We start from the raw sequence: 26,890 nt of genomic DNA, 5'->3' as shown, positions 1-26,890 counted from the left end.
GTTTCCTAAGTTCAAAGTTTTGAAGTGTTTTCTCACACAAAGGCGGTTAAACAAGTTCATGACACTAGCTCTCATTGTTCAGCTCTTTTCAGCTTTCAGATGGCACTAGATTCTTATTCCACCTTATCTTTGTGTCAGGTTAACATATCTTAACAGTCGGCTCTCGAAAAATAACTTTTGTTGCTGTGGTCTTTTCTCGTTTTGCTTAAAATATGTGTTCTCTGCTGTACTTGCCTTCAGAATATTACATTCCAAACAATATGGATGTTCATCTTTTTTGTCTGTTTGGTCTGCTTTCTTAATTTCTGACGTCTTATACATTTTTTAGGGTCAATAGCCTTTTTTTCCTCGTTTCTTGTCTGTCATTGTTCTATTTTTCGTATTTTTCAGATGCAGAAACAACACAGAAATTTCAAAAAATGTCCAAGGTACTCCTGGACAGTGTCCCCCTTCGATGGACACAACTGATGCCTGTTCTCTCTTTCCAAGGAATGTGAATTATTTGACTGTGAGACCTCCTCTAGTTTGTGACCTTAAGAAATCAGATCTTGGGGAGAGTCCCTTCCTACCTGACTGGCCTCCCATAAGGCTGATGCTTATTTGGCCAGAGATGACCTCAAGGCCCACCAAATTGAGCACAACTTCCCTCTGGGGGCTTTGGCTTTTCATCTTGAGTTTATGGATCAATTCTAACCAAGAAAAGCCCATCAAATCAATACTTCAACACCCAAGTTGAAGTTTAATCATTTTGGCTGCTGCTCTTTAATATTCCTCTAGCATGCATGCAGTCCAAGGAATATAAAAATTCTGGTTGTGTAGAGAACCAAAGTTACTTTCATGTTCTTGGAAAAGTAAAAGTTCTAAAATTACAGTTACAAAGTTAAAGTTATTCATATTGTTATGTAAAGTTTTATCCAGTGTTCTAGGAATTTTTGATATTAATAATCAGATTTTTTTAATTTTTAAAATTTTATTTTGGTAGCTCAGTTTTATGTTGTTCTTCACCAAGTGTATTGATGTCCATTTTGTTATGTCTACTTTTGTGCCCTTCTCTTTAAAGCTTTTGTTTTGTGTTTGTTTGGGTTTTTTGTTAAGAGCTCCAATGAATTTCTTAGAATTCTCTAAGATTTCATATAATTACCTATTGGTAGCTCCTTAACTTGATACCTGTTCATACCATTAGACATTGTTACATGCTGTGTCTATCTCTGGCCTATCATTAACATTATCTTAGGGATTATGAATTGGCAAAAAGTTCCCAAAAACTTCTTACAGACCTTAAAACAAATTTTAAAGCTACATTTCTGTACATCTAGTACATAATGTCGTCTTAGCCATTAATGTAATTCCTTTGGATAAAGATAATATATTCAAGAAAATATTGGGACCAAAAATACACTTGTTTCTTGCCCATATATATAGATGTATATTTTTTTTAATTTGGTGTTTGTTTATTTTGGTTACATTGAATATAGATTTGCTGAACAGTTTTGATGTTATTACTTATTTTTTTAATAAAATTTGTATTGTTAAAGTGCCTCGGGAATTATTTTCTAATAAATCATTTCATATAAAAGCTGTAGATCATATCGTATAACTAGGAGCATTGTTTTGCTTTTCTAATAAATCATTTCATATAAAAGCTATATATAATATCATATAAGTAGGAGCATTGCTTTACTTCTAGTTACATAAATGCCAATTGCTTGGCCTACAGACTGAGAGCTTTGTCTACTGAGTGCCTCTTGCATGTTTTCCTCCAGCACAGTTAAAAGCATGAGTGGTTTTCTTACTCTAAAATCAGAACTGCTTGAATGTACTTTGAAACATTGAAAGGCAGTGTCAGTGGCCACTTGTTATGTAATATACTTCTCACAATTCATAATCAAAAGAGTTGAATCCATTAGTTTTAATTTTCCAAACTGACTTCTGCTGTAAATGATTTTCTATAATTTCCAAAAGTGGTTTATATCATAGTAGTGGACTTTGGTGATGCTCTAGTCTTCATTTCCACATCTGTCTAGGATGTTTTATCAATCACCATCTTTCTACCCATCTTTTTTTTTTACTTTTTTTATTATGGTAAAATATAAAATTTGCCATTTAAACCTTTTCCAAGTGTACAATTTAGCAGCGTTAATGGCACCCAATTTTTCTTTAAGTTTTAAACTTTTGCCCAGAAATAACTTCTTTGCATTTTTAACATAGGTCCTCTTTTTATTTACAGATTTTTTCTATCTCTGTCCTAGTTCAAAAATATGAAAAACCACATTCTTGCGATAGCAGTATTTTAGGTAGAGGTACAGCTTTGTGTTCTTCCATGGGATTCTATGTCTCGTAATATGTATCAGGTTATTTTTCTTAAAATATAATAGTCTTAAAGCTTTATATCCTGTAACATATTTTTTTTTGCTTTGTTTGAATAAAATGTTTCACACAGTCAATACTAAGCTTGCTTATTATAGGCAGTTAGTTGAGTTTTACTTGGTGGTAATGGGTTTTAGCTTGACAGTCTAATCCCTCTTTAGGTTATTCTAAATCGTTCTTTTGCTTAATTCATAAATAGCCATCTTGTGCATGTGTGCTTTTTGGTTTCAACTGAATAAAAGCTATGATCAGCTCAGTTTCAATCCATCACCATTATTAGAAAAATAACCACTAAACTACAGAGACTTAGAATCTTACCCTTCTTTTTGTCACATTTTGGCAAAACACCTCTTTGAGACTCATTTATTTCTTCAGCAAATATTTATTGAGCATCTACTGTGTGCCTGGCACTGTTCTAGGTATTGGAAATATAGACTGAAATCTCTACCTTCAAGGGGCTTATATATCAGTGGTGGGAGACAGACAATACAAAATAAATAAAATTATAGAGTGTGTTAGTGATCAATACTATGGAGAAAAATGGGGGAAATAGCAAATATGAATTGGTTGATAGCAAATTAAAATTGGTTGACCATTTTAAATTTAATGGTCAGAGTAGGCCTCCTTGAGAAGATGGCATTTGAGTAAAGACCTGAAGGAGATAAGGAAGTGAGCCACTTGGGTATCTACCAGAGGAGCATTCCAGAGAAAGAAAACTAGTATGAAAAGCCCTAAAGTGTATGAGCCTACCTCATGCATTGTTGGTAGGAATGTAAAATGGTTCAGCCACTATGGAAAATGATTTGGCATTTCCTCAGAAGTTAAATACAGAATTACCATATGACCCAGCAATTCCACTCCTAGGTATATATCCAAAAGAATTCAAAATGGATACTCAGATACTTGTACATACATGTTCATAGCAACACTATTCACAAAAGCTAAAAGATGGAAACAACCCAAGTGTCACTCACAGATAAAGGGATAAATATGGTACAATGGAATATTATTCAGCCACAAAAAGGAATGAAGTGCTGATACTTGGTGCAACATGTATACACCTCTTAAATATTAAGTTAAAAAATTCAGTCACAAATGATTACGTATTTTATGATTCCATTTATATGAAATAGCCTTAATAGGCAAATCCATAGAGACAGAAGGCAGATTAGTTGTTACCAGGAGCTGAGGGGAGAGGGCCATGGGGAGCAACTGCTTCATGGGTCTAGGGTTCTTTTTTAGGGTGATGAAAATGTTTTGGAATTAGATAGAAATGGTGATTGCACAACATTGTGAATATACTAAATGCCATTGAATGGATCACTTTAAGATGATTAATTTTATGGCAAATGACTCACATCGCTTTAAAAAAACTTAGCAAGTTAGGAATATGGAGGAAACCTCCTTAACCTAACCTAATAAAAATCTACAGCTAACATCATAATAATGAGAGGAAGGGGATAAAAAGGCCCTGAAGTAGGCCCATGCCTGGATCAAGCAACGTTAACAGGACTGACTGATGGGGCTGCAATAGAGTTGGAGGGGTGGCTGGAGGAGTAGCAAGAGATGGGGCCTGAGAGGTCATGTGGACCATGTAGTATAGTGACCTATAGGCAATTGTAAAGATTTGGCTTTTATTCTGCAACAGGAAGCTGTTAGTGGATTTTTGAATAGGATATTTTATACCTCAATAAAAATCTGAACAAAACCCCAAAATCTTTAAGTACAGTGTTAACAGAATTACTGTAGCTGCTGTTTTGAGACTAAGCTACAAGCGACCAAGGGCAGAATCAGGAGGATCAATGTGAAGGCTATTGTAATAATCCAGGTGGGAGGTAATGGAGACTTAGAATAGGGTGGTAAGAGTGTAGGTGATAAGTGGCTTCATTTGGGGTATATCACAAAGGTTGATGGTTTGGATGTGAGGTGTGAGAGAAAGCATTGTAGGAGACAGCATGATCATTAGCCTGGGCAACTGGAAAGATGGTGTTGATATTAACTGAGACAGAGAAGACTAAAGGACAAACTTGAGAGAGAAGAGTAGGGCTTTGATTTAGGACATGTTTGAGTTTAAGATACCTATTAGATATCCAAGTGGTGTTGTCATAAACATTCGAATATGAGTTTAGAGTTGAGGGGTGAGATCCTGGTTGTTGGTAACGTTTATTTTTTTAAAAGTCACAAAACTGTATGAGATCACCAAGGGATAGAATAGGGGTAGAGAAAAGACAAGGTCCACAGACTGAGCTCTGGAGTATTCCAAGAACAGGAGGTGAGGGAGACAAGAAGGAATCAGTGGTGGAGACCAGTGATGTGAGACGAACACCAAGGCAGTCACTGAGTTCTTGAAACCTTGAGTGCCCTATTTGTAAAACATGGGTGTTAACTTGTTCTACAGTTCTTGGATTTTGTGACTCTATTTTGATTATACCTAAACATCACTTAACAATTTTTTCTTATGAGAAAATGAATTCAGAATAGTAATCATTTCACAACATATATATATATATATATCTCAAAACACCACATTGTGCACTTTAAATATACAATTTTTATTTGTTAATTTCATCTCAATAAAGTTGGAGGAAACAAAAGAATGCCACATAACCACTATCCCCAACAGCAGAAACTGGGACTCTTTTGACATTGAGAAAATGAAATGTCCCAATTACTCCTAGGCACAGTTAACTCTGTACATGTAGTCTTCTGTAATAAAAGTAATGCTCGTCCATTTCTGTAAAAGAAGGTATGTAGGTCTAGAACTAATGTCCATAATTTAGAAATGATCTGCAAAATAAAAGTCAAATGGTCAAATTTAGGAAATGCTGAGTTAAAGTTAAATAAAGTTCTTTATTATGAATTTTTCATGCTGCATGTGGTCTATGATTCTCTAAGGGGAAATTCAAAGGGCACTTACTTGACCCTGGAAAATGCTCCCCATACTTAGTAACTTCTTGATGTTAATTTCCATAGAATAGTGTGGAGAATGCTAATCAAGTATAATCATTACTCAGACTTTCTGAATTGAGAAATATAAAGTAGTTGGGTGAATGTATTGACTAAGACGAACTTGTAGACATTTCATTCACATTCATGAATCACTTATAATGTCGAATATGTAACTGGAGGCTAGCAATATTCATTTTCATATTTTTAGAAATTATATCAAGAAAAATAATGTTCATTGTTATATTTACAAAATCTAAGAAATACATAACTGGGACAGACCAGTTATTTGTGTTGAAGGGTGTGGTCACTTTATATGATTTCAAACTCAAGAACCTTCAGACTATCTTAATTATGTCTAGCTTCTCTCTATAACTCATTATGCCTAGTTTATTAATCTACCCACTTGCCTACCTTGGAACTATTACTATTTTTAGCCTATTATATATATTAAAGAGTGTCTTACTCTGTAAAGTTTTACTTCTTGCTTAAACAGCTTTAAGAGATCTTCCTGATACTAGGATTATAATATTTGAGATTCAATACCCAACTCCACAGTACCTTTACAGGGACCGTGCAGTGGAGTGGTTAAGAGCCCAGGCTTTGCAGCATACTGCCTAGGTTGGAGTTCCTGCCCTGTCAGTGACTCTAGATGTAGGTGACTTTGGGCTCTGTGCCTCAGTTTCCTCATTTGTAAAAAGCAGGTAACAGCATCTACTAGAGTTGAGGGAATTAAGCAAATTAATACTGTAAGAGTATATGACACTTAGAACAATGATTGGCACACAGGAGTGTTAAGTCAACACTGTGAATATTATTGTTAGTCTATTACTACCTTTCTTGCCTTTATTTCTGTCTTCATTTTATTCAGAAAGAAATGGCTCTAATCTTCATCCAATTTTTCATTTCATCATCCACATCACTTTCACAATCATTTTCATTAACTCTTTTCCTAACCCAGTATATCTTTCTTAAAAGTCACTGTTGAAGCACCATAGTACTAAAGGTAGGAATTCCATTAGAGTTTTGATGTCTCAAGCTCACTAGACTTCCATTTTTAGAGAACATCTATGAATTCTTCTAGGATCATTTTAGTCAATTTTAGACATTTGTCTTTTATAAATAGTATTGGGGTATTTTCCCTAAATTATAGCACTTTATACTTGACCACACCATGGTTCATCTTGTACTCATACTCATACACCTCACTTCTCTGATTTTGAGACCCTTCTGTAGCTTCACTACAGTCACTTTGTTATTTGACCACCTAGAAATGCTTACTGTTGTCAACAAACTTGGAGAGGTTACTGTGCATTTCTTCTACTGTTTTTAATCCTCCACCCTAAAAAACATCATACTGAATGGGGAAAAGTTGAAAGCATTCCCCCTAAGAACTGGAACAAGACAAGGGTGCCCACTGTCACTACTCCTATTCAACATAGTGCTGGAATCAGGCAAGACAAGAATATCAAGGGTATCCAAATCGGAAAAGAGGAGGCCAAACTATCACTCTGTTGGCAATATGATCTTGTATCTGAAAAATATTTGTTTATCTATATCACTGTGATGTACAGTGGGTGAAGAGAGTACAGTCTCAGAATAATACAGTCCTAGGTTTCAGTCCTGGCTTTGTATTTAACCAGCTGTATAACCTTGGGTAAATTACCTGCATTTGTCCAGTCTCAGCTTCCTCATCAGTGAAAGGTATGTAATGATAATTTCCTTGTAAGGATGCTGTAAAGACCATATATATGCAAGTGTTCCTCAACTTATGATGGGGTTGCATTTGATATACCCATCTATAAGCTGAAGATATAGTAAGTCGAAAATGCATTTAATACACTAGCCTAGCCTACCTTAAACATGCTCAAAACACTTACATTAGCCTACAGTTGGGCAAATTCATTTGGCAACACAGTATACTGTTGTGTATTAGTTGTTTACCCTTGTGATCCTGGGAGCTGTGGCTTGCTGCCACCACTCACCATCACAAGGGAGTCTCCTACCACGTATCACTAGCCCAGGAAAATATCAAAATTCAAAATTTGAAGTACAGTTTCTGAACCATTATAACTCGGGGACTGTCTGTATAACCTATATATATGTATAAAACTTGGCACGGGCATGACAAAAAGTAGGCACTTTTTGTGCTGATGCTACTCCTGCCCCTACTGCTATTGCAGCTGTTATTGCTGTTATTTCTGTTGCTGCTGCTACTACTATCACTACTGCCACTACTGCTGAGAAGAGACCTTGGAAACTACACATCAGTGGAATCCATTGACAGTTTTGGTGGCAATCCATCAACATGGTGGTTATTTGTAACTTTGGCTCACAGTTCCCAGGTCTTGCAATACATTCCTTCAAACTGCTGGGTGGATGACGTCTTATCACAGTGCTTTAGTTACATGTGGTGTAATTCTCTAATGCCGGAAATGAGTGTAGCTCTGGCTTTTTCTGTCTAAAGGCTATGAAATGATACTGCCTTGTTGAAAACTAGTACACAATTCCTTTCTGATTTGAAGGAAAGCATTCCTTTTGTGTTTAGAGAATCCCTTCTTTAAGAGAAATTTATTTATTACTAGGAATTTGTTTCCAGAAAGAAATGAATTTTAAATCAATGAAATCTTAGCTACTTGTCCAATACTATTAATTGTATGAAAGTATGTAATTGTAAATAGCAGTAGTAAAGTGTTCTTTCCTTTTGTAAGATTTTAAAATGATTTTTTTAAAACACCTGGTTTCTCAGACTAGGGTTATTGTCGCTCAATCTTGGAATTGCTTTTTTTTGTCTGTTTTTCCCTCATCTCCATTTTTTCCCCTCCTCCATCTTCTCCAATATATCTACCTAAATAGATTCATTATAATATAGAAGGAAAGTTTTAAGCTAGGCAAGTTTCTTTTTGTTTATAAAAAACTTTGGGAATAGAATGGGATATTTCTATCTAGCAAATCTTCAGAGCCCCAGAGCATAAGAATTCTTGGTAAATCAGATACCTCAAGCTTGGAAGAGTAGGCTACTTAACCAGTTGTCTGTCTTATTGATTGAATCAAATGTCTTAAAGGCCACAATTTCAAGTGATTTTAAAGGTTGATTTAGTTCTCTGAATGACTTACAAGTGGCTTTGTGGTCAAGCTACCTCAGTTCTGAATAATTTAAAAGAAGGATATATTCAACATAGCTTCACTTTGTTTTTACTTTTTTTTTTTTTAGACATGGGGTCTTGCTATGTTGCCCAGGTTGATCTTGAACTCCTGGCCTCAAGTAATCCTTTTGCCTCAGCCTCCCAAAGTGCTGCGATTACAGGTGTGAGCCACTGCACCCAGCCTACACAGCTTTATTTTTAAAACTAAATGATTGGGAAATACCTGAATGATCTTCCATTTTCATTTCTTCCTAGTGCCCTTTATATCAGGAAAATTGAGTACAGTATTATATATATACATATATATATATCTGTCCATAAGTTATATTTCACATGTTATTTTATTTAAATCTTCAAAAAAATCCTATAAAGATTTTCAATCCCATTTTACAGTTGAGGAAACTGAGGTAATTGTCATTCTGAAAATAAAAGGTATCAGGAAGTACTGAGTTGTTCACATTATAGAAGCACCATTTTCCCTACTCTGGTTTTAGTCAAATCAGAGCATTTTCTTTAATGGAAGGTCTGCTGACTTCTTATCTGTAGACAAGTAAGCAGTCCTTCTTTAGAGGCCTAAAACTTCATTATCTTCGTAGCTGGCTTAATACAGCTATGGCCAACTTGTTGCACAATCACTATTTTTGTTGTTCATGGAGAACTGAAAAGGTCCTTAGAGGCCATCTCTTCACATCTCTGAAATGGTGCAAGAAACTCCTCTAAAATACCTCTTTTTTAAAAGTTCCAGTTGTTCAAGCCAGCCTGTTTCTAAACTTTCCATCCCCAAGCCTTGCCATCCCCTCTTGGGAGGATAGTTTGATCCTCAGGTGCCTTCTCAGACCTTACCCCCAGGTTCTGGGCCTAAGCCTCACTTAAGAATGCCTTCACCACTTAAAGCCCTGGCATCTAGCATCAACTTCCATCTGATCTACTACTTAATCCTAAATGAAGCAAGGATAGGGTCATTAACTTCGGGCCGAAAAGCTCATCCTCCTCTCAGCTTGAAAGAAATAGAGAAGGATAAGAGAAGTTAACATTGTGCTTGGGGCTGTGCAGTTAGGCAGATCTGGGATCTCCCATGCTCCAGTACTTGGCAGCTGTGTGGCCCTGGGCAAGATGCTTTGATCATTCTGTGCCTCAGGCTGTTGTGAGGTTAAGGGTGACAGTCCACGTTAAGCACATAACATAGTACTTAGTAGTACTCAGGGTGTGCTCAATAAATGTTAGCTGCCATTAGTAATTGTCATTATTTCAGTTGAAGGCATAGAAGCTGAAAACTAGTTGTGGTCCAATATTATCTTTTCCGTGTAATGATCTCCCTGGAAGGACAGGCAGAAAAACAACACGGGTGGGGGGGGATCCCTCTCCTTTATATGAAGCATCAGGTTTTCCACCTGGGATTGGTGGGTAAGGGTCAAGTCAGCCAGGTTTCTTATCTGTCCTTGTACTTAAAGTACTTCCTCCAGTACTTTAAATTCAGAGGGTCACTTTACTTACTTTATCTCTGGGGAAGAGATGAAGTACCACCCAGAGAGTCAGATCAGGTCATGAGGTCCATTTCTCATTCTAGTTCAGCTATATCGTGGCTTAACAGAAATTTCTCTGTGCCCCCAGTGGTCTCTCTTAAGACTACCCAGGCTTACTTACCTACCTAACTTCAAAATCTACCTCCCTGGGCAGGTGAGGTGTTTCTCAACATCTCCCCTCTCTCCCTCCCTGCTGCCAGGCTAGTAGCTCTTACCAGGGTTCACAGACTTCCCTTAGGAGAGGTAAGCCTTAGTGATTTGAGGCAGAGTTAACTTCAGAGCACCCTCCTCAGCCCATTCCCTTTTATAAGAGTAACCTCTCTAGTTCCAGGTGTCTAAGTGCTCAGATTTGGACCAGGATTAGCTCCTTCCTTTTGGGTGTCCATCCCAGGAAATCATCAGTACTGGTCAGAAAAACTACTGGTAAACACTTTCCTGCCTCCTGCCTTCACTAATCTTACCAGCAGGAGGCGCATAGCAAACACGCAATCTCTTTATTGTATCATCAATCTCATCTTGTGCCTTGAGTCCAGAGTGGTACTCAATGTGGAGGTGTTTATAGTCAGGATTAGTCTTCAGTAGTCTCTTAAAGTTAAGAGGCTCTTGCCTGCTAGTTTCAGGCGAACAGCCCAAGGGCATAGGGTATAACTGGGACAGTTTCCTTTAGAAACATTTAGAGCCTGAAAGGATCCGCCTCGCCAGGCCATGTTCCCTAGTTAACCAGATCACCCTGGGGTTCACGCAGCTGGTTTTGAAGCTCGGGCTCAGGAAAAGTAGATTCTGATTTTAGAACTCATCAGGAAGTCTAGGGGCAGCCACACACACACACACACACACACACACACACACACACACAAACACGCACACGCAGAGACCTGGAGGCACATCAGAATCACTTGTGGACATTTTAACACTACAGGTTCCTGGACCCGCTTTTGGATCTACTTGACCGGAGCATTTGGGGTTGGTGCCCCAGGAATCTGTACTTTAACAAGTCCTCCACTGAGTTCATGCAGTCAGCTATGAACGAGTATTTGGGAACCACTAATCCAGGGGAATCTCTAGGACCCCCATCTCAGTCCTGCTGCCCCAGCACCAGCCCTTAGGGGCGTGGAAGTCAAGAGGACTTGGGATCCGAACAAGGTTTTAGCCCATGTGGCCGCTTCATTTGAATCATGCTGGGATCTTCAAGGGACTTAAAGAGATCTCAGAGGGAGTAAGGACCCTTTCCTTTCAGTGAGGCGATGAGGGATGGCAGGTAGAGGGGGCCTCTTTAAGGTAAGATGGCAACTCTGTCCCCTCAGGTGTTAAAAGAGAATAAATACTGGCCTCTCTCTGCATCTGCTGGTCAAAATTGCAGGAGAAGCCGAGCCTTGCCTTCAAGGGCGCTCTCAGCACATCTGCACACCCTCCGCCGCCCCTAACACATACTCAGGGTGGGCTGCAGTCAGCTTCCCTCAGGGGGTGGGCTACTGCAGCTACTCTGGGCTGGGTATCCCTCCCCGCCACTGCTCGAGGTGGTGGTGCACAGAGCAGCACCTGGTCCTGGGCTCTCTGACTGGAGGACCCTACTGAGATCGTCCACAGGCTGGCTCTGGGCCCCCGAGCAGATGAGCAGACACTGAGGGAAGGGATAGTGCAGGGGGTAGGGGGCAGTGACAAGATCCTACAGCCCCAAAGGCTCAGCAGTGCAGTCCAGCTGGCTGTATTGTTCCCAGATACTGTTCAAGGCAGGGACGTTTTAGGGACTCCTTTGGACTCCCAGAGCCAACACTTCTGTCAGCCAACTGGGCTTCTTGGAGGTAACCAGTCAGGGGCATCCTAGTCAGGGAGGAATGTCCCAGACGCCTCCTGTATATTGAATGGCCTGCTGGCCAAACCCCTGTGAGTCAGGGAGACTGGCTGGGGTAAACCTGGAACCCCTGCAAGGGCCCTGGAGCTCGGAACTCAGTGGAAGGACAGTATAATATTGTAGAAAAAGCCTAAACTTGAAGTGAGACAGATCTCATTTCATCACTTACTACCTTGGACAAGTCACTAAATCAGTGCATCCATGTTCTTGTCCATAAAATGGAAATCATTATCCCTACCCCAGAGGGTTAAAGGAGTATTAAAGGAGATAGTGAATGAATGTAAAGTGTTTAAGCATAGCACCTGGCTTATGGTAGACATTCAAATGTTAGAAGTTATTTCTCCAGGTCCTGTCTCCGTAGCAAAGGTGAAGACCCAGGACACACGTCTAGAGAGTGAAGGGGCACTGTAGAAGAGAGACGGCAACAAGCATGGATAGTTCCAGAGATTGGTGAAGCCAAATGAGGAGCCTGGAAGCACCCTACTTCCTTTGAAGCCCTCCACTCCTCACCACCCTCACGGCAACAAGGGTCTCATGGTTCTCTGGCCTTCTGGGTTCCTTCCACTGCGTATTCTCTGGGTCCAGCCCATTCCCAAATCTTCTCCCTCAGTTTGAGGGAGGCCTGAGCACCCTATGCAACCCTGCTGTTGCCAGCAATCAGTTCTGGGGCTGCAAAAGGGATCTTACTAGCAATGCTAGGGTCCTATTGAAATATCCTGGCTCTGTATTAGGATACCATCTTCCCCTGCATCCCGCCCCCTGGGAGAGGAACTGGGGACCCCTGCAAGGAACTAAGAGAAGATCTGGGTGGAGTCTGAGATTCTCAGGATTCCTTATGACCACAGTGGGGAGCACCAGGACTTCTCAGCTGTCCCCAGGTGGCTGAGGGAGAACAGTCTCATACTGTGGGGTGGGACAGGATCAGGCTGGTGAGGCACAGAGGATAGAAGCAGGCAGGACTGGTGAGTGCCTGCTATTTGCAGCGAAACCACCAGAACCTTGGCAAGACCAAAAGGTGACAGTCTAGTGGGAGTGTTCAGAGTCTGGTTTTAAGGTGGGGGCCAGTCAGCATGGAAGTGGCACTGCCGAGGGCCACACTCAGGAGTCACCCAGGAAGCGCTAGCTATCTGTCTAAGAGGAGCTAAGAAAAAGTGGAGGCTTTCCTTTTTATTTTTTTAAGAGACGAGGTCTCTCTCTGTTGTTCAGGCCAGAGTGCAGTGGCATTGTCATAGCTTACTGCAGCTTCAAACTCCTGGACTCTAGCAATCACCCTGCCTCAGTCTCCTGAGCAGCTAGGACTACAGGTGTGCACTACCATGCCTGGCTAAATTTTTTTTTTTTTTTGTAGAGATGGGGTCTCACTATGTTGCCTAGGCTGGTCTCAAACTCTTGGCCTCAAGGCATCCTCTCACCTGTCTCTCAAAGTGCTGGGATTACAGGCGTGAGCCACTGCACTCACCTGGCTTTTCCTTCTTGCAGGTCAGCAAGCCTGCTGAATCTTTCTAAAGTTTACTGAGTCTAGATGGTGCTAAAATCCACTGGCTTCCCACTGCACTTAAATAAAACCCAAACTCCTGGTTATGGCCCACAGGGCCCTGGTACACCTGGCCTTACCTACTTCTCTACCTCATCTCCCACCACTCTATCCCTTGCTCACTCTATTCCAGCCATGCTGGCCTCCTTTCTGTCCCTCAAACATGCCAACCTCTTGCCTGCCTCAGGACCTTGGCATTTGCTGTTTCTTCCACTTGGGGTTTTCCTCCCCCTGATCTCACAACTGGTTGCTTTTCTACCTTCAGTCCTAAGCTCAAACGGTATCTCTTCAAAGATGGCTTTCGTAACAACTCAAGCTAATACTTTGTCCTCCCCAACCTCCCTTACTTTCCATTCATTTACCCTGTTTTATGGCCCTCAGATTCCTTGTCACTCTCTGAAATGAGCTCATTTAGGTATCTCATTTCTTGTTTAGTGTCTGTCTCCTTTATGAGAGCAGGATTTTATTTGTTCACCTATGTATCTCCAGGACTTAGAACAGTGGCACATAGTTTGTTTACTGCCCGAAAGGTGTCAGAGGCAACCCAGGTCTAAGAAGAGGTAATCTTGGTTAGGGGATTCATAACACTCAGAACATTGTCATCCTGGCCCTGTTACAGCAGAAAGAGACCCTGATCAAGAGGGGCCGGGACCCACTGAAATGCACTCATTACGATAGACAAGTGCACCTGCAGTCACTGAGAGGTGGCCCAGACCTGCAGCCAGGTCCCAGGAGCCAAAAGGCACCACAACAGGTTGGGTCTCAGGCAAGGAGTCAGCATTTGGAGTCTGAGACAAGGTCATGGGGTACTCTATCTGAGAGAGGCATAGCAATCAGGGTTTCAGCAAGCAGCTCATCCACAGACAACAGGACCGCAGCCCCTTGGGTGAGATTCAGGGGCCAGCCATTGGATGCGGACAACTGGTAAGAAAAGCAGCTCTAACTAGAGTGCCAAGCAGGTTGCAAATGCTAGGATCCAGACAGAAGCCAAGTGATGAGAACCAGACTGGGAGCTGGGCTGAGCCTGAGGCCAGATGGAGATGGGGTGGGGTGGAGAGGGCAACAGGGACGAGCCAGGCAGGACCAGACAGGCTCTTTGGGTGGGAAGCACATCTGGTGTGTGTTACCCTTTGCTGTCTGGGAGCAGAGGTGCATACACCTAACAGAGGAAAGTGCTCAGGAGCTGTCTGCCTGGGACTCTCTTACAGCAGGATTCCAACGAGAGAGCCCCCTAAAGAGCACCCCTCAAGCAAAGAAATCCACCTGGGGCCATTGTAGATAGGCCTTTCTAGCCACTTTTAGTTACTTTAACAACTAGACAAGGGGCTTTCACATCAATAGGACCAGATGTAGAAGAAATAACTGTAGTATTCTGCTGGGGAAGCACCAAAAACTCCCATTGGCTCCAAAAGCAAGTACAAACTGGTCCGCCCGCGGTGCAGGCCCTCCCGAGCCTCAGCTCCCCACTAGTGCTGCTCAGCTCTCCTAGGCCAGACTCCCAGTTGTCTTCCTGTCCAACCCCCAAGGTCATTCCCGCCTCCCTACTTTTGCCCACTCCCTTCCTCTTTACCAATCCAAATGTACTTTATTCGACATACCGAATAAGTCCAATTATTTTTCTGTGAGCGCTCCTTGATATTGAATATTTAATGCTCTCAATTCCCATGGCACAACCCCACACTTGGTGACATCGTTGTCTAATTTTTGTTCACAGATAGTTTCAGCATGTACATTGCTCCTGCCACTAGATTATGGGGTCTTTGAACATAGGGGACGTGTTCTCTTGGTGTGTTTCTTCCATAACACCCAGCAAAGGGCTGAGGACATAATAGATATTTGTTAGCTTGAGTCCTGCCCCATCCAAGAAAGGGCAGGGTGCGGCAGAATGCTCTTGGTGTCTGAGACTGCCTGGTGACAAATAGGAGGCAGGATCTAACTATTCTGGAAGCAACTGGGCCCACTGGGCAACCTATACTTTTTATTCTTGAACTTTGGAAAATAGGGAGAGAGCAACCTATCTCAGCATCCAAGGCATACATCTAGGGAACCCAGGAAGTACTGATTAAGTCCGTATCTCCTTTCAAGACTTCTCTATCCCTTCATCTGCGTTGGCTCTATAGAAAAACATATCTGGCCCGTGTCCTATCCCCACCAGGCGTTTCTGCCCACTGATGATACCGATTGAGAGAATTAATAGTCCTGAAGAAGTGACTCAAACGATGAGCGTGTCAGGAAGCATAGGAAGCTGGTAGGCAGTATGCCTTGGCACAGGTACATCACTCTAGGAGGGCAGGCAGCCTCTTCCTGTCATCACAATCAGAAATGTCTTCTTGGAGGAAAGCAAGACAAAAAGTCATTGATAATCTATACAAATTTTATTTTGATATCAATTTGTATGGAAACAAGCAGGTGTCAGCGTTATGCAGGCACGAAAAAAAAAAAGGGAAAGAAAAAAACTCCAGTGATAATTTATCTCGTATTTACACCATTTGGTTTCAACAAGGACAGGAAGCTTTACTGTTAGCTTCCTGTGGGAACTCCAGTTTCTGCACCTTCCCCTGCTGCCTCTCAGTGTCACGATACAACAGGGATTTCTGGGCCTTCAATCGGCAAGCCAGGCACATGAAAATTGACTCCACATTCTGGCTCTCTTTGGGGTCCTTGGCTGATGTTTCAAACAAGAGCATGTTGTGGGCATCAGCAAATTTCAGGGCTAAGTTGGAGGGCACCTGGATCTGTTCCCTCAAGTCACACTTGTTGCCCACAAGCACTTTTGGGACTAGTGGGGGCACTGCATGCCCATTGCATTCTTGGATCCACATTTTGAGGTTGGTGAAGGATGTCATCTTGGTGACGTCATAGACAAAGACCACAGCATGCACATTGCGGTAGTAATGCTCCACCATGCTTTTGCGGAAACGTTCCTGACCTGCTGTGTCCCACACCTGAACCTGGAAGAGATAAAAACCCATATGTGGAGTCAGAAAAGGAAACATGAACAGATAGGAGAAAACATGGTTCTACAGCATTATAAAAATGAAGTTACACTGGCCAGGCATGGTGGCTCACACCTGTAATCCTAGCACTCTGAGAGGCCGAGGCAGGAGGATTGCTTGAGCCAGGAGTTCGAGAGCAGCCTGAGCAAGAGCGAGACCCTGACTCTACTAAAAATAGAAAAATTAGTCTCTACTAAAATATAAAAATTAGCCGGGTATTGTGGCATGTGCCTACTGTAGTCCCAGCTACTCAGGAGGCTGAGGCAGGAGGATCGTTTGAGCCCAGGAGTTTGAGGTTGCAGTGAGCTATGATGACACCACTGCACTCTACCTAGGGCGACAGAGTAAGACTCTGTCTTCAAAAAAGAAAAAAAAAATGAGGTTACAAGCCCTGACACAGGAAGTGGTTCTTTGACAGATTAGCAGCATGGACTTATCAAAGCCTAAGGAGAAGTTTCAGAATTTGTGTTCACTGAAAATCTTGAGTTAAAAAATCTTGAGGTTTTTAGTTGAAAAACTGGAAATGTAAATTGGTCAACTTTTCTGGAGGGCAATTTGGCAATATCATCAAGAACTTTAAAAATGTTTACAACTCTTAGAGCCTGTAGTCCCACTTCCAGAAATCTTTACAAAAGAAACAGCAGGCCGGGCGCGGTGGCTCACACTTATAATCCTAGCACCCTGGGAGACTGAGGCGGGCGGATTGTTTGAGCTCAGGAGTTTGAGACCAGCCTGAGCAAGGAGCGAGACCCCATCTCTACTAAAAAATAAAAAAAAAAAACAAATTAGCTGGACAACTAAAAATATATAGAAAAAATTAGCCGGGCAGGGTGGCCAATGCCTGTATTCCCAGCTACTCAGGAGGCTGAGGCAGGAGGATCGCTTGAGCCCAGGAGTCTGAGGTTGCTGTGAGCTAGGCTGACGCCACGGCACCCTAGCCCCGGCAACAGAGTGAGACTCTGTCTCAAAAAAAAAAAAGAAAGAAAGAAAGAAATACCAGAGGCTGGGTGCGGTGGCTCACACCTGTAATCCTAGCACTTTGGGAGGCTGAGGTGGGAGGATCTCTTGATGCCAGTTTGAGTTTGATCACTTGATGTTCAAGTTCGAGAAAAGAAATAGCAGGGATGTGGTCAAAATTCTGTGCAAAGATGTTAATCACAATATTATTTAGACTTTTTATAAAACAGGAAACAACCTAAACACCCATCAGAAGAGGAATAGCTAAGATGTATATCTAGACAATGGGCTACTATTGCACCCATTAAAAATAATGTTTTCAAAGACTAAATGATAAAGGAAATGCTCACAAAATACATGTAGGTGAAAAAAGCAGGATACAAAATTTTTCATATGCTATGGTCCCAATTTTTTAAAAGCACTAAACATAGACATATGCAAAGACTGGAAGTGTATATATCAGAACATTAATGATTATTTATGTGCAATGGGACTATAGGTGATAATTATTTTCTTCTTTTTTTACATTTTCCAACTTTTCTGCTAAAAGCATGCATTACTTTGTTTTGAGTTGGGTTTTGTTTGGCATTACTTTTTTTTATTATTTTATTATTATTATTTTTTTTTGAGACAGAGTCTCACTCTGTTGCCTGGGCTAGAGTGCCATGGCGTCAGCCTAGCTCACAGCAACCTCAGACTCCTGGGCTCAAGCGATCCTCCTGCCTCAGCCTCCCAAGTAGCTGGGACTACAGGCATGCGCCACCATGCCCGGCTAATTTTTTTCTATATATTTTTAGTTATCCAGCTAATTTCTTTCTATTTTTAGTAGACATGTGGTCTCACTCTTGCTCAGGCTGGTCTGGAACTCCTGAGCTCAAACGGTCCTCCCACCTCAGCCTCCTAGAGTGCTAGGATTACAGGCGTGAGCCACCGTGCCCGGCCTGCATTACTTTTTAAAGAAAATAAAGTTAGTCTTAAAATCTCACCTTCTAGTTCAATTTATTTTTAAGTTCACTTTTTTGTTATGTAGAAGGTCATTTAACTCACTGGATTTTTCTTCTGCATCTCAGCTTTTGGGATAAAGGCCAAATTTTGAAGAAAAACAGCTGATATCAGTAACATATGCAAAGACACAACTCCCAGGGGATACTCTGGAGTCAACACACATCAGCCTAATCTATTACCGTTTATACAGCCAATGCCTTGGACAAGGGAAATTCATGCTCAGAATGAAGGTCCCAAGGCCCTATACAATTCTCAGTTATCAAAGAAAATTTGATTATGGCCACTAATTGACTACTACAGCTCTTAAAACGGAGTATAGCCTTTATTTGGAGTTAGCCGTCAGTAAGTATAATCTAGTAAATATAATTGAATCTCTCAGCTGAGTGAAGATCTTACAGGGCCCCAGAGTCATCATTCTAAACATTAGTTTTCATTGTCCAGCCTCCCCTGTACCTCCTCTATCGACATGGCCTTTAAGTTCCTTTGGCACAACCTTCGGATTTGCCCCTTCTTCTATTTCAATTTTCATGTCCCTCAGCCAGACCCTGGTCTCCTCACTCCTGGACTACAGCAAAGTCTTTTGGATTCCGATGTCTCCACTCCAGTGCCTCCTGAATACTGCTTTCAGACTAGCCTTCCTAAATCCCTGCTTGTATCCTCGTGTCATCCTCCTCTTCAGGAAATTACCATAGCCCTCTACTGCACGGGGCATCAAATGGAAAATTTTCTGCCTGCCATAATTTGACCCCTCCCAACCTGGTTTCAAACTACGCAGCTCCACCTGGTTCGCCCCCTCCTGTGCACATCTGGTCCTGCTTGTCCACCCTTCCCCGTCGAATTGGCTGCCCCCTCATTGCCCTGCACCCGTTATTCAAGGTTTGGCTTATGCTTCCACCTTCTTCCTCACACCTTCTCCAACTTCTTTTCAATCGTCTTTTCTTAGAAATTTCTAGTACACTTTGAGTCTGTATCGTACCACTTAGAATATATTTGTGTTTTCTAATTGTTTCATCAGTGCTCCTGGCGTCTTTCCAGCTAAACCGTAAGCAGCCTTTGGTTGTCATCATCATCGTCATTAACAGCATTATCAAAAGGCAGGATTGGCCTGAGCCACCAAAACTACAAGCAGCCTAGCATCCTAGGCATCTGCTAAGGCGATTTCAGTGAGAATGTCTGACTTTGGTCGCACAGAAAAACTCAGTCCTTGAAGGCTGATTTGCTTCTGCAAGCAGAGACAGAACAAATTTTCATTTCTTCCATATCTCTGTTGTTCTGAGCAGGAAGAGGGGGAGAACAGGCCAGGAGCGGGATGGAGGTCAGTGAGAGGAGAGCAGGTATAGGCCGAGAATATCATCACCACTTGGCACATGATCCCCCTCCCACCACCGCCCGCCCCACCCCCCAGTCTTAACTCTTGCCTCTGAGTAAGCCTGAATCCCTAGCAGCCCTCAGGCATGTGGCAGATGCTTTAACACCATGAGCTCAGGACTCTAAAAATACCTGCCACTAGCAGGAACATGGGTGGGAGTGTGTGAGGTGTTTGAGGCTCAGTAAGGTTGGCCGTTTGGCTTTTCTTTGGCTGCATAACCGTGTACGCCACCCAAGTTGCCGGAACTGTGGGGAGGGCCCTCTCTGCTGGAGACCTCCTCTGCCTTTCCAACGCGATCGGAAGCCTCAGAGCTTTTATTTGGAGGCTCAGAATTTAAACTGTAGGCAATGCTCCCATTCCGGCTCTTTATAAACCCCACCCTGAGTTCTTTGCAGCCCTGAGTTGAGAGGGGAGCCAAGAAGCAGGCTGCTCACGGCAGAAAATAGAAGACCCAGTGGTGTGGCCTCAGAGCCATCAGAAAGGAAGAGCATAGCAGTCAGGCTCACTGGACACATGAAACGACCTCATTTTATTTGGGGGTTCGGTGTTCCTGTTCTTCTCAGCATCCTCATAAACACCCGGCCCTTGCCAGGCAGTAAAAGCATCTCCATTTGCAGCCTTTTGCAGCCTTTTGCAGCCGGCTCTCCTCTCACCCTTTCCTCCCTTCCTGTGGGCACTGCAGCCGTACAATGAACAGGGGCACTGACTGCCCCCTTAGTCTCATACACGCTCCTCTGATCCTCTTTTCTCTCAGAGGGCCAGTGGGGTATAGTGGAGTCAAAACAACTTGGGTGCAAATCTCAGCCCAAATCATGCCCTAGTTAGGTGTCCTTGGGTAAATTACTTCCTCTATCTTAAGTGTCCTCATCTGCAAAGTGAAGGTAACAATAGCAATCGTGTGAGGATTAGCATTCCCTATAAGTACACACACTCCTTACAACATACACTCTCCCCTACTCCCTGGCCTGAAACCTGCACCATTAGGTCTAGATGGACAATGACTTGAGTGGGTGCTATTGGAAAGGAGAATCCCTGTTCCTCCCCTTAGTAGCTGAGCAAATGACCAGGCAAGTCCTTTAACCTCCCTGAACTGAGCCTCACTATCCTCATCTCATAATGGGAATTTGATGCTCCCACAGTTGCTGGGATGATCCAATGAAATCACATATGAGAAAGGGCGTTTGCAAAAAGTCAAGTGCTCTGCAAATATTAGGTGTTGCTATCATTTCAGAAAGCCCAACAAAGCCGTCTCCCGTTAGCACTGTTCCTTGGATCCATTGGTTCTCATCCTGGAAAGCACAGAGAGCTTGGCTTCTCGAAGGTGAGACGGAGCCAAGGCAAGGGCAGTCCCGTGGGGAGGGGGAGGAGAGAGCAATGCTGGCAACATGCCATGGGAGGCTGGGGACATGCCCAAAGTGATAGGGTGCTGAAGGAGGGTGGAGGGAGGACAGTGTGGGGAGCTGCCAAAGATACATCTACCCTTTAGAACAATTTTCCTGGGGCTATCTCTGCCTGAGCGAGCTTCAGCAAGCCCCCAACCCCTGAACGTGCTCTTAGCTGACATGGGTCTTTCTATTCCCTAGGGAACATATCTGGCATCTTTCTATAGATGAGGCATGAATGTCCTTTTGTTGGAGGCTGATGGGGGAGGGTAGAAGTGCAAAAAGGGAGACAAATACATCTGTAACCTTTGGAGCATGCCTGAGTGGATGATGGGAAAAGTTTAAAAGAAATCTGTTTTCAACTAGCTGGACTGTCCCATCTGCATCTAAGATCCACACACAAAGCTGACACAGAGAATGGCAAAGGAGGACAGAGACAAAGAGAAACTCACGCATAGAAAGAGAGGCAGCAAAGGAGACAGAGAAACACACACTGATGGATAATTAACCATTAAGCTAACTGGCAGAAAATGGAAGCTTAGAAGCCCTACGGAAGACATGATGTCATTCTGACTGCGGGCAGCTTCTGAGGAACACTTAGCTCAGCCTCCATCCACTCGGTAATGTCACACAGGAAGGTGTTTTATCCCAGTGATGAGCAGAGGAAGAGAAACCCACAGTCCTGGGCCGCACCTGCCCACAGGTCTGTCTGGTCCTGAGGGCTGAGGCAGAGGGAGTGCCCAGCCTGTGGGAGGAACCAAACTAGACAGGAAGGCAGCTTCCGTGAGAATTTATAAAGAATGGTTCAAAAATTAGTTTCTGAGCCTACCCTCTACTACCTACCCCGCTCCAACACACACACCCCTCCTCACACACCCCTCCTCGGCATTTTCCAGCGCTTTTAGACTGAGACAGACTCAATAGATTGAGCTAAATCTGTAGGTGACAGACACATAAGGGTCATTAAGGGAAACTCCACCCATCCTTTGTGGGTTGGGGATGCCTCCACCCTTCCTAGGCCGATGTCAGGAAAGACGGTCAGCTATCCCATATATGTCCCTCTGTATCCCTATCACAGGTAACCTCATGGGTTGGATGAACCATGGAGCTAGCCTGAAGTAGAGATTTATGTCCTCTTTGAAGCCAGAAAGCATGTGTGGAAAGAGCACCAGAAAGGGAGTTAGGAGACCTGAGCTCTAGGCCTGGACCTGTGTGATCTTGGGTAAGTCACTTTCCCTCTCTGAGCCTCAGTTTCCTATCTGTAAAAGAAGGATGTTGGATTAGAGACTCTCTAAGGTCTCTTCTGCCTCTGAACATTCTCTGATTCTCACACCCAAGATGAGACAGACAAGGTGCAAAAAGTGAAACCCAGGTGGTTTCAAGTGTGTTCTAGATGCAGTTGAAGGAGACATCTTAAAGGCTCCTGGGTTGTTAGGCTATAACCCTATGTCCCTTGGCCTGCAAGACTGGCTGCCTGGCATTCTACCTCCCTCTGTGCACTCCCCCAATCCAGGGGGCTGTCTGTTGCCTCCTAGGGTGGAGTGCAATGGTAAAGATCATGGGCACTGAATTTAGGTTGGAATCCTGGCCCTGTCACAAGGAAAACAAGATAGTGAGATGGTGAAATGCTTGGGCTCAAGAGTCAAAGACCAAAGCTTGAATCCATGTGCCACTGGGCAAGTTACTTCATCTCTCTCAACCTAAGTCTTCTTATCTACAAAATGGGAATGATAACAGTACTGATTTCATAGGGCTGCTGTGAGGAGCAAATAAGATAATACATGTAAAGTGTCCTACCTGGGCTCTTTGTTATTCAATAAATAGTAATAGAAGTTACTGTTTTTATTATTATTGCGTACTCATTGGAGGCTTTTCTTGATGTTCATATTAACCAAGAAACACTGGATTGTAAATATTGTGGTGGGGTGAGGGTGGGGGACATAGTGGTTGGAGACACCAAATGGGGCCTCAATCCCTTGGGGTGGCCCTGATGATTAAGAGTGTGGCCCCTAGGCCGGGCGTGGTGGCTCACGCCTGTAATCCTAGCACTCTGGGAGGCCGAGGCGGGTGGATCGCTCGAGGTCAGGAGTTCGAGACCAGCCTGAGCAAGAGTGAGACCCGGTCTCTACTAAAAAAAAATATAAAGAAATTATCTGGCCAACTAAAATATATATAGAAAAAAAAATTAGCCAGGCATGGTGGAGCATGCCTGTAGTTCCAGCTACTCGGGAGGCTGAGGCAAGAGGATCGCTTGAGCCCAGGAGTTTGAGGTCGCTGTGAGCTAGGCTGACGCCACGGCACTCACCCTAGCCCAGGCAACAAAGTGACACTCTCTCAAAAAAAAAAAAAAGACTGTGGCCCCAACTATACCAAATAGCCGTCGCCCAGCACAGGTTGATGTGTGTGCTACCTTAGGACACAGGAGGAAGCCCAGAAGAGGCCACACCCTACTCTTGGACTGAGAAGAGCAGACTGAGACCTCTCTACCACTCTCCTGTGAGAGCTGCTGTTTTATTGCCCAACAACCTTCTATTGCTGGCTGTGGTCTAGGGCTACCTCAGCCTGTCACACTGGACTTTTCTTTCTCTCCCAAAGGGGGGAGCCCTTGGCAGTCACCTCTTAGCATGGCTTTGGCACTTGTTCCTTGAGAAACTCCAGGCCAGCCAGAGAGTGGGGCCAAATCTCCTGTCTGCATCACGTGCTAGCTGCCAGGCTCTGCCACCTTCCCATGGACATGCCGTTCTCCTGCCTGCCCGTTCCAGCCCTGAGGTTGCAGCAGCTTTGCAAGAGGCAAGGTGACCATCTCCCCACTCCCACGTTCCCCTCTGAGTTCCTTCGGAATCTGCCCTCGGAGGGCTCCTCCATGAGCAGTGTCACAAGGCTTTGTCCTCTTCAAAATATCATCTTCCCAAAAAAGCTTTTATTAAGCACTTATCTGCACGTGGTGTTGTGCTGAGTTCTGTTTCTAGTGAGTCACACTGTCACAGGCTCTGTCCCCTGGGAAAAAGTCTGGAATCTTTGGCAGAGACTGTAAAATCCAGTTTGGCTAAGTACAGGGGTGTCAGAAGGGAAGGAATGGTTTACAAATTCCCCCAAGGCCAATGGGTGGCGACTCTTCCCCTCATTTTCACCTCCCATTCCTTACTTTCTAGCTTCCTATTCTCTCCCCTCACTCTTCTTTCCCCTTCCCCCCCTAGACTCCCCAACACTTCCTTTTTTCTACTTCTGAATTTCAGATGGACTTATTTCCTCCCTTTTAAATCCAAGGAACTCTTTCGCTCACTGTACCACTTGATTTTAAACAAATGATAGCATAAAACTGTAAGGTTTTTGAGGGTTTATGAACTCATCCATAAATATATTTCTACTTTGGCTAAAAAAGGCATGTTTTAGAAATGCCAGAATTGTACAGCCTTACATTAAAGAAGCTAGACACACTAGAGGAAGTCTTAACCAAGCAAACGTCAACGTAAGAACCCTAGGAGAGGACAGCGGCAGAGACCTACTTTAACTTTAAAGGGAAATGTACCAATTCTGCAAATTGCAAGGGCCCAAAAAGATCATAATTTCAAAGTGATCCTTTATCTTCCTGACCGTGGGGCTCTCCTTTATCAGTACTGAGCTGTCTGTCTTCCTGACATCTAGTGTCTTGGCCCAGTTTCTGAAGCCATTTTAAAACACGTTCATTTTCATAAGCAAGCAGTCAGGAGTCTTGCACAGTTTGGAGTGTTTCACCAGTCTCCCCAGTTACTCAGCCCTTCTCTGCCCATCACTCAGAAGAGGGACCTTGTGGTCACTTTTGCTGTTTGACCAGCAAGAGGGAGGTTTACCTTCACCCTGACTCTGTCTAGGGTCCAACCATAGGCTCAGGAAAAGGCCCACTGTGAGTCTAGAAGAGCTGGACTTCGGTGTCCCCAGGGCCTTTATTATATGTGCTTTTCTCCCTATAATCCTGCCCCCTTCTGCTCCCCTGACATATGAAGTTGCCCTTGCCACATCCTCCCTCCCACCATCCCCTGCACATTGACATATTCCTGTCCTATCGAGTTTCTACCTTTTGTGAACTAAAGGTGAGCACAAAGGGTCACACAAGAATATTTGTAGTTAACCTATTTCATAAACTAATGGGGGAGGGGAGGACCAAGGCATTTCCCTGGGCCCTCAATTAAGCTGCTCTGCATTTTTTGCAAAGGCCTCCTGAAGACAATACCAGCAGAATGAGTAATGGGCAGTTCATTCATTAGGTACCCTAGACAAGTAAAAAGATATCATCTGAGGGGGCCTGTTCCAAAAGAACAAGTTTTGTCTATTATGAAGGACCAGCAGGTGACCCTGTCTCAATTCCTTTAGAAGGACTCATGGCTTTGTGCCAGAACCACCCCACTCCACCCCCATCCCAACTCAGTCCTTAACTATAAACTGCAATTTAAAATAAAACAGCTTTCATTCTGTATGGATTTCCATCCTTTCCTCCCCTCTAATACCTTCGGCTTAGCCAAAGTGGGGGTTTGCAGCCTATTAGCACCCAAGAGGTAGCAGAGAGACCTCAAGATGTGTAAAGTGCTTTGGGATCCATCCCACAGACTAGGACTGAGAGATGCCTCATGCCTCCCTCTGCCCACAGGTGCCGCTGCTTCGCTTGGGGGGGGTCAGGGATGGGATCAAACATGCTTTCCCTGGCAGGAGCTGTCAGGCAGGGGCAAAGGGTAAGAATGCAACCACTCCCTCCTGCCCTAAAAATTGGGTAAGGTGGGGATGTGGCGACTGGGAGAGGCAAAAGCGGGTGAGGAGGTTCCCAGGGTCTTGGACTCAGCAAGCAGAGACCAGCCATGAGCTGGACGATTACAACCACTAGAGCTGTACCTCAGGCGAGGCCCCCTCCCAGATCCCTCCCTTCCCGGACCTGACCATCTGGATCACCTTGATCTTCTCGCCCTCAATCTCCACGGTCTTCTCCCTGAAGTCCACGCCGATGGTGGCTTCAGTCTTGTCTGGGAAGGTACCCCCGCAGAAGCGGAAGGTCAGGCAGGTCTTGCCCACGTTGGAGTCTCCAATCACGATGATTTTGAAGATGCGAATCTGCACATACTGGTCCAGCGAAGAGTCGAGCTCCAGGGACGCCAGGCCAGCGGCTGAGGCGGGCTGCAGGCTCCCATGGCCCAGCATGGGCTGCGCCATCTCCCCGGGACCAGACCGGGGCCCCAACCCCCCTCAAGGGCTCCACACAAAGAAAACGGCCACGTTAGTGCGCTCGAGGCGAGCGAGCTTTGTGCGTGTGTGTGTGCGTGTCTGTGAATGTGTGTCCGCCCGCGTGTGCGTGCGCCCGCAGCGTGTGCGCGCGCGCGCGTGGAGGGGGTGCCTCTCACCCGCCCCCCCCCTCCTCCAGCGCACCCTCCTTGCAGCTCCGAGGCACCAACACAAAAGCCAGGGAGAGGAGAAGAGATGGAGGAGATGGGCAAGCCGCAAGTCTCGTTCTGCCTGTGCGTGCCCTCGGACCGGACGCTCCTCAAGCCGCCGCCGCGCCTTTGCCTAGACCCTCCCCCGCCTGGACCCCAGGGACAGACCGCAGGGGAAAGGGAGGGGGTGGGTTGAGCGGCACACACCACCCTGAGATAGCTTCTTTCTCCTTGCCCCCATTTATGTTACAGGCTTCCGGCTCCCCACCCCCGCTTGCTCGGAGCCCCCAGGGGTCAGCGGCTAGGGAGTATAGCTGGGGAGGACAAAGACCGTTGCACCCTAAAGCATCACCGGAGCACTTCGGCCTGGGAGCAACACAACTCGGCGAGGGTGGGGTGGGGGCGAAGATACCTCTC

At 44.2% G+C, this 26,890-nt stretch overlaps 1 protein-coding gene across 1 annotated transcript; it reads right to left on the bottom strand.

Moving 5' to 3' along the window:
* Positions 1 to 15,728: 15,728 nt before the first annotated feature.
* RAB33A (RAB33A, member RAS oncogene family) lies at positions 15,729 to 26,617 on the bottom strand. The gene is made up of 2 exons (XM_045538013.1): positions 25,998 to 26,617; positions 15,729 to 16,319 (listed from the first exon to the last, which is right to left on the bottom strand). The coding sequence occupies exons 1-2, from the start codon at positions 26,253 to 26,255 to the stop codon at positions 15,864 to 15,866; spliced, it is 714 nt and encodes a 237-aa protein (XP_045393969.1). The 5' UTR covers positions 26,256 to 26,617; the 3' UTR covers positions 15,729 to 15,863.
* Between the last annotated feature and the right edge of the window lie 273 nt (positions 26,618 to 26,890).

The sequence above is a fragment of the Lemur catta genome, chromosome X (assembly GCF_020740605.2).
Source record: "Lemur catta isolate mLemCat1 chromosome X, mLemCat1.pri, whole genome shotgun sequence".
In the NCBI taxonomy this organism is placed as follows: domain Eukaryota; kingdom Metazoa; phylum Chordata; class Mammalia; order Primates; family Lemuridae; genus Lemur; species Lemur catta.
The sequence above is the reverse complement of the archived record's forward strand: the minus strand, read 5'-3'. Positions and strand labels throughout refer to the sequence as shown.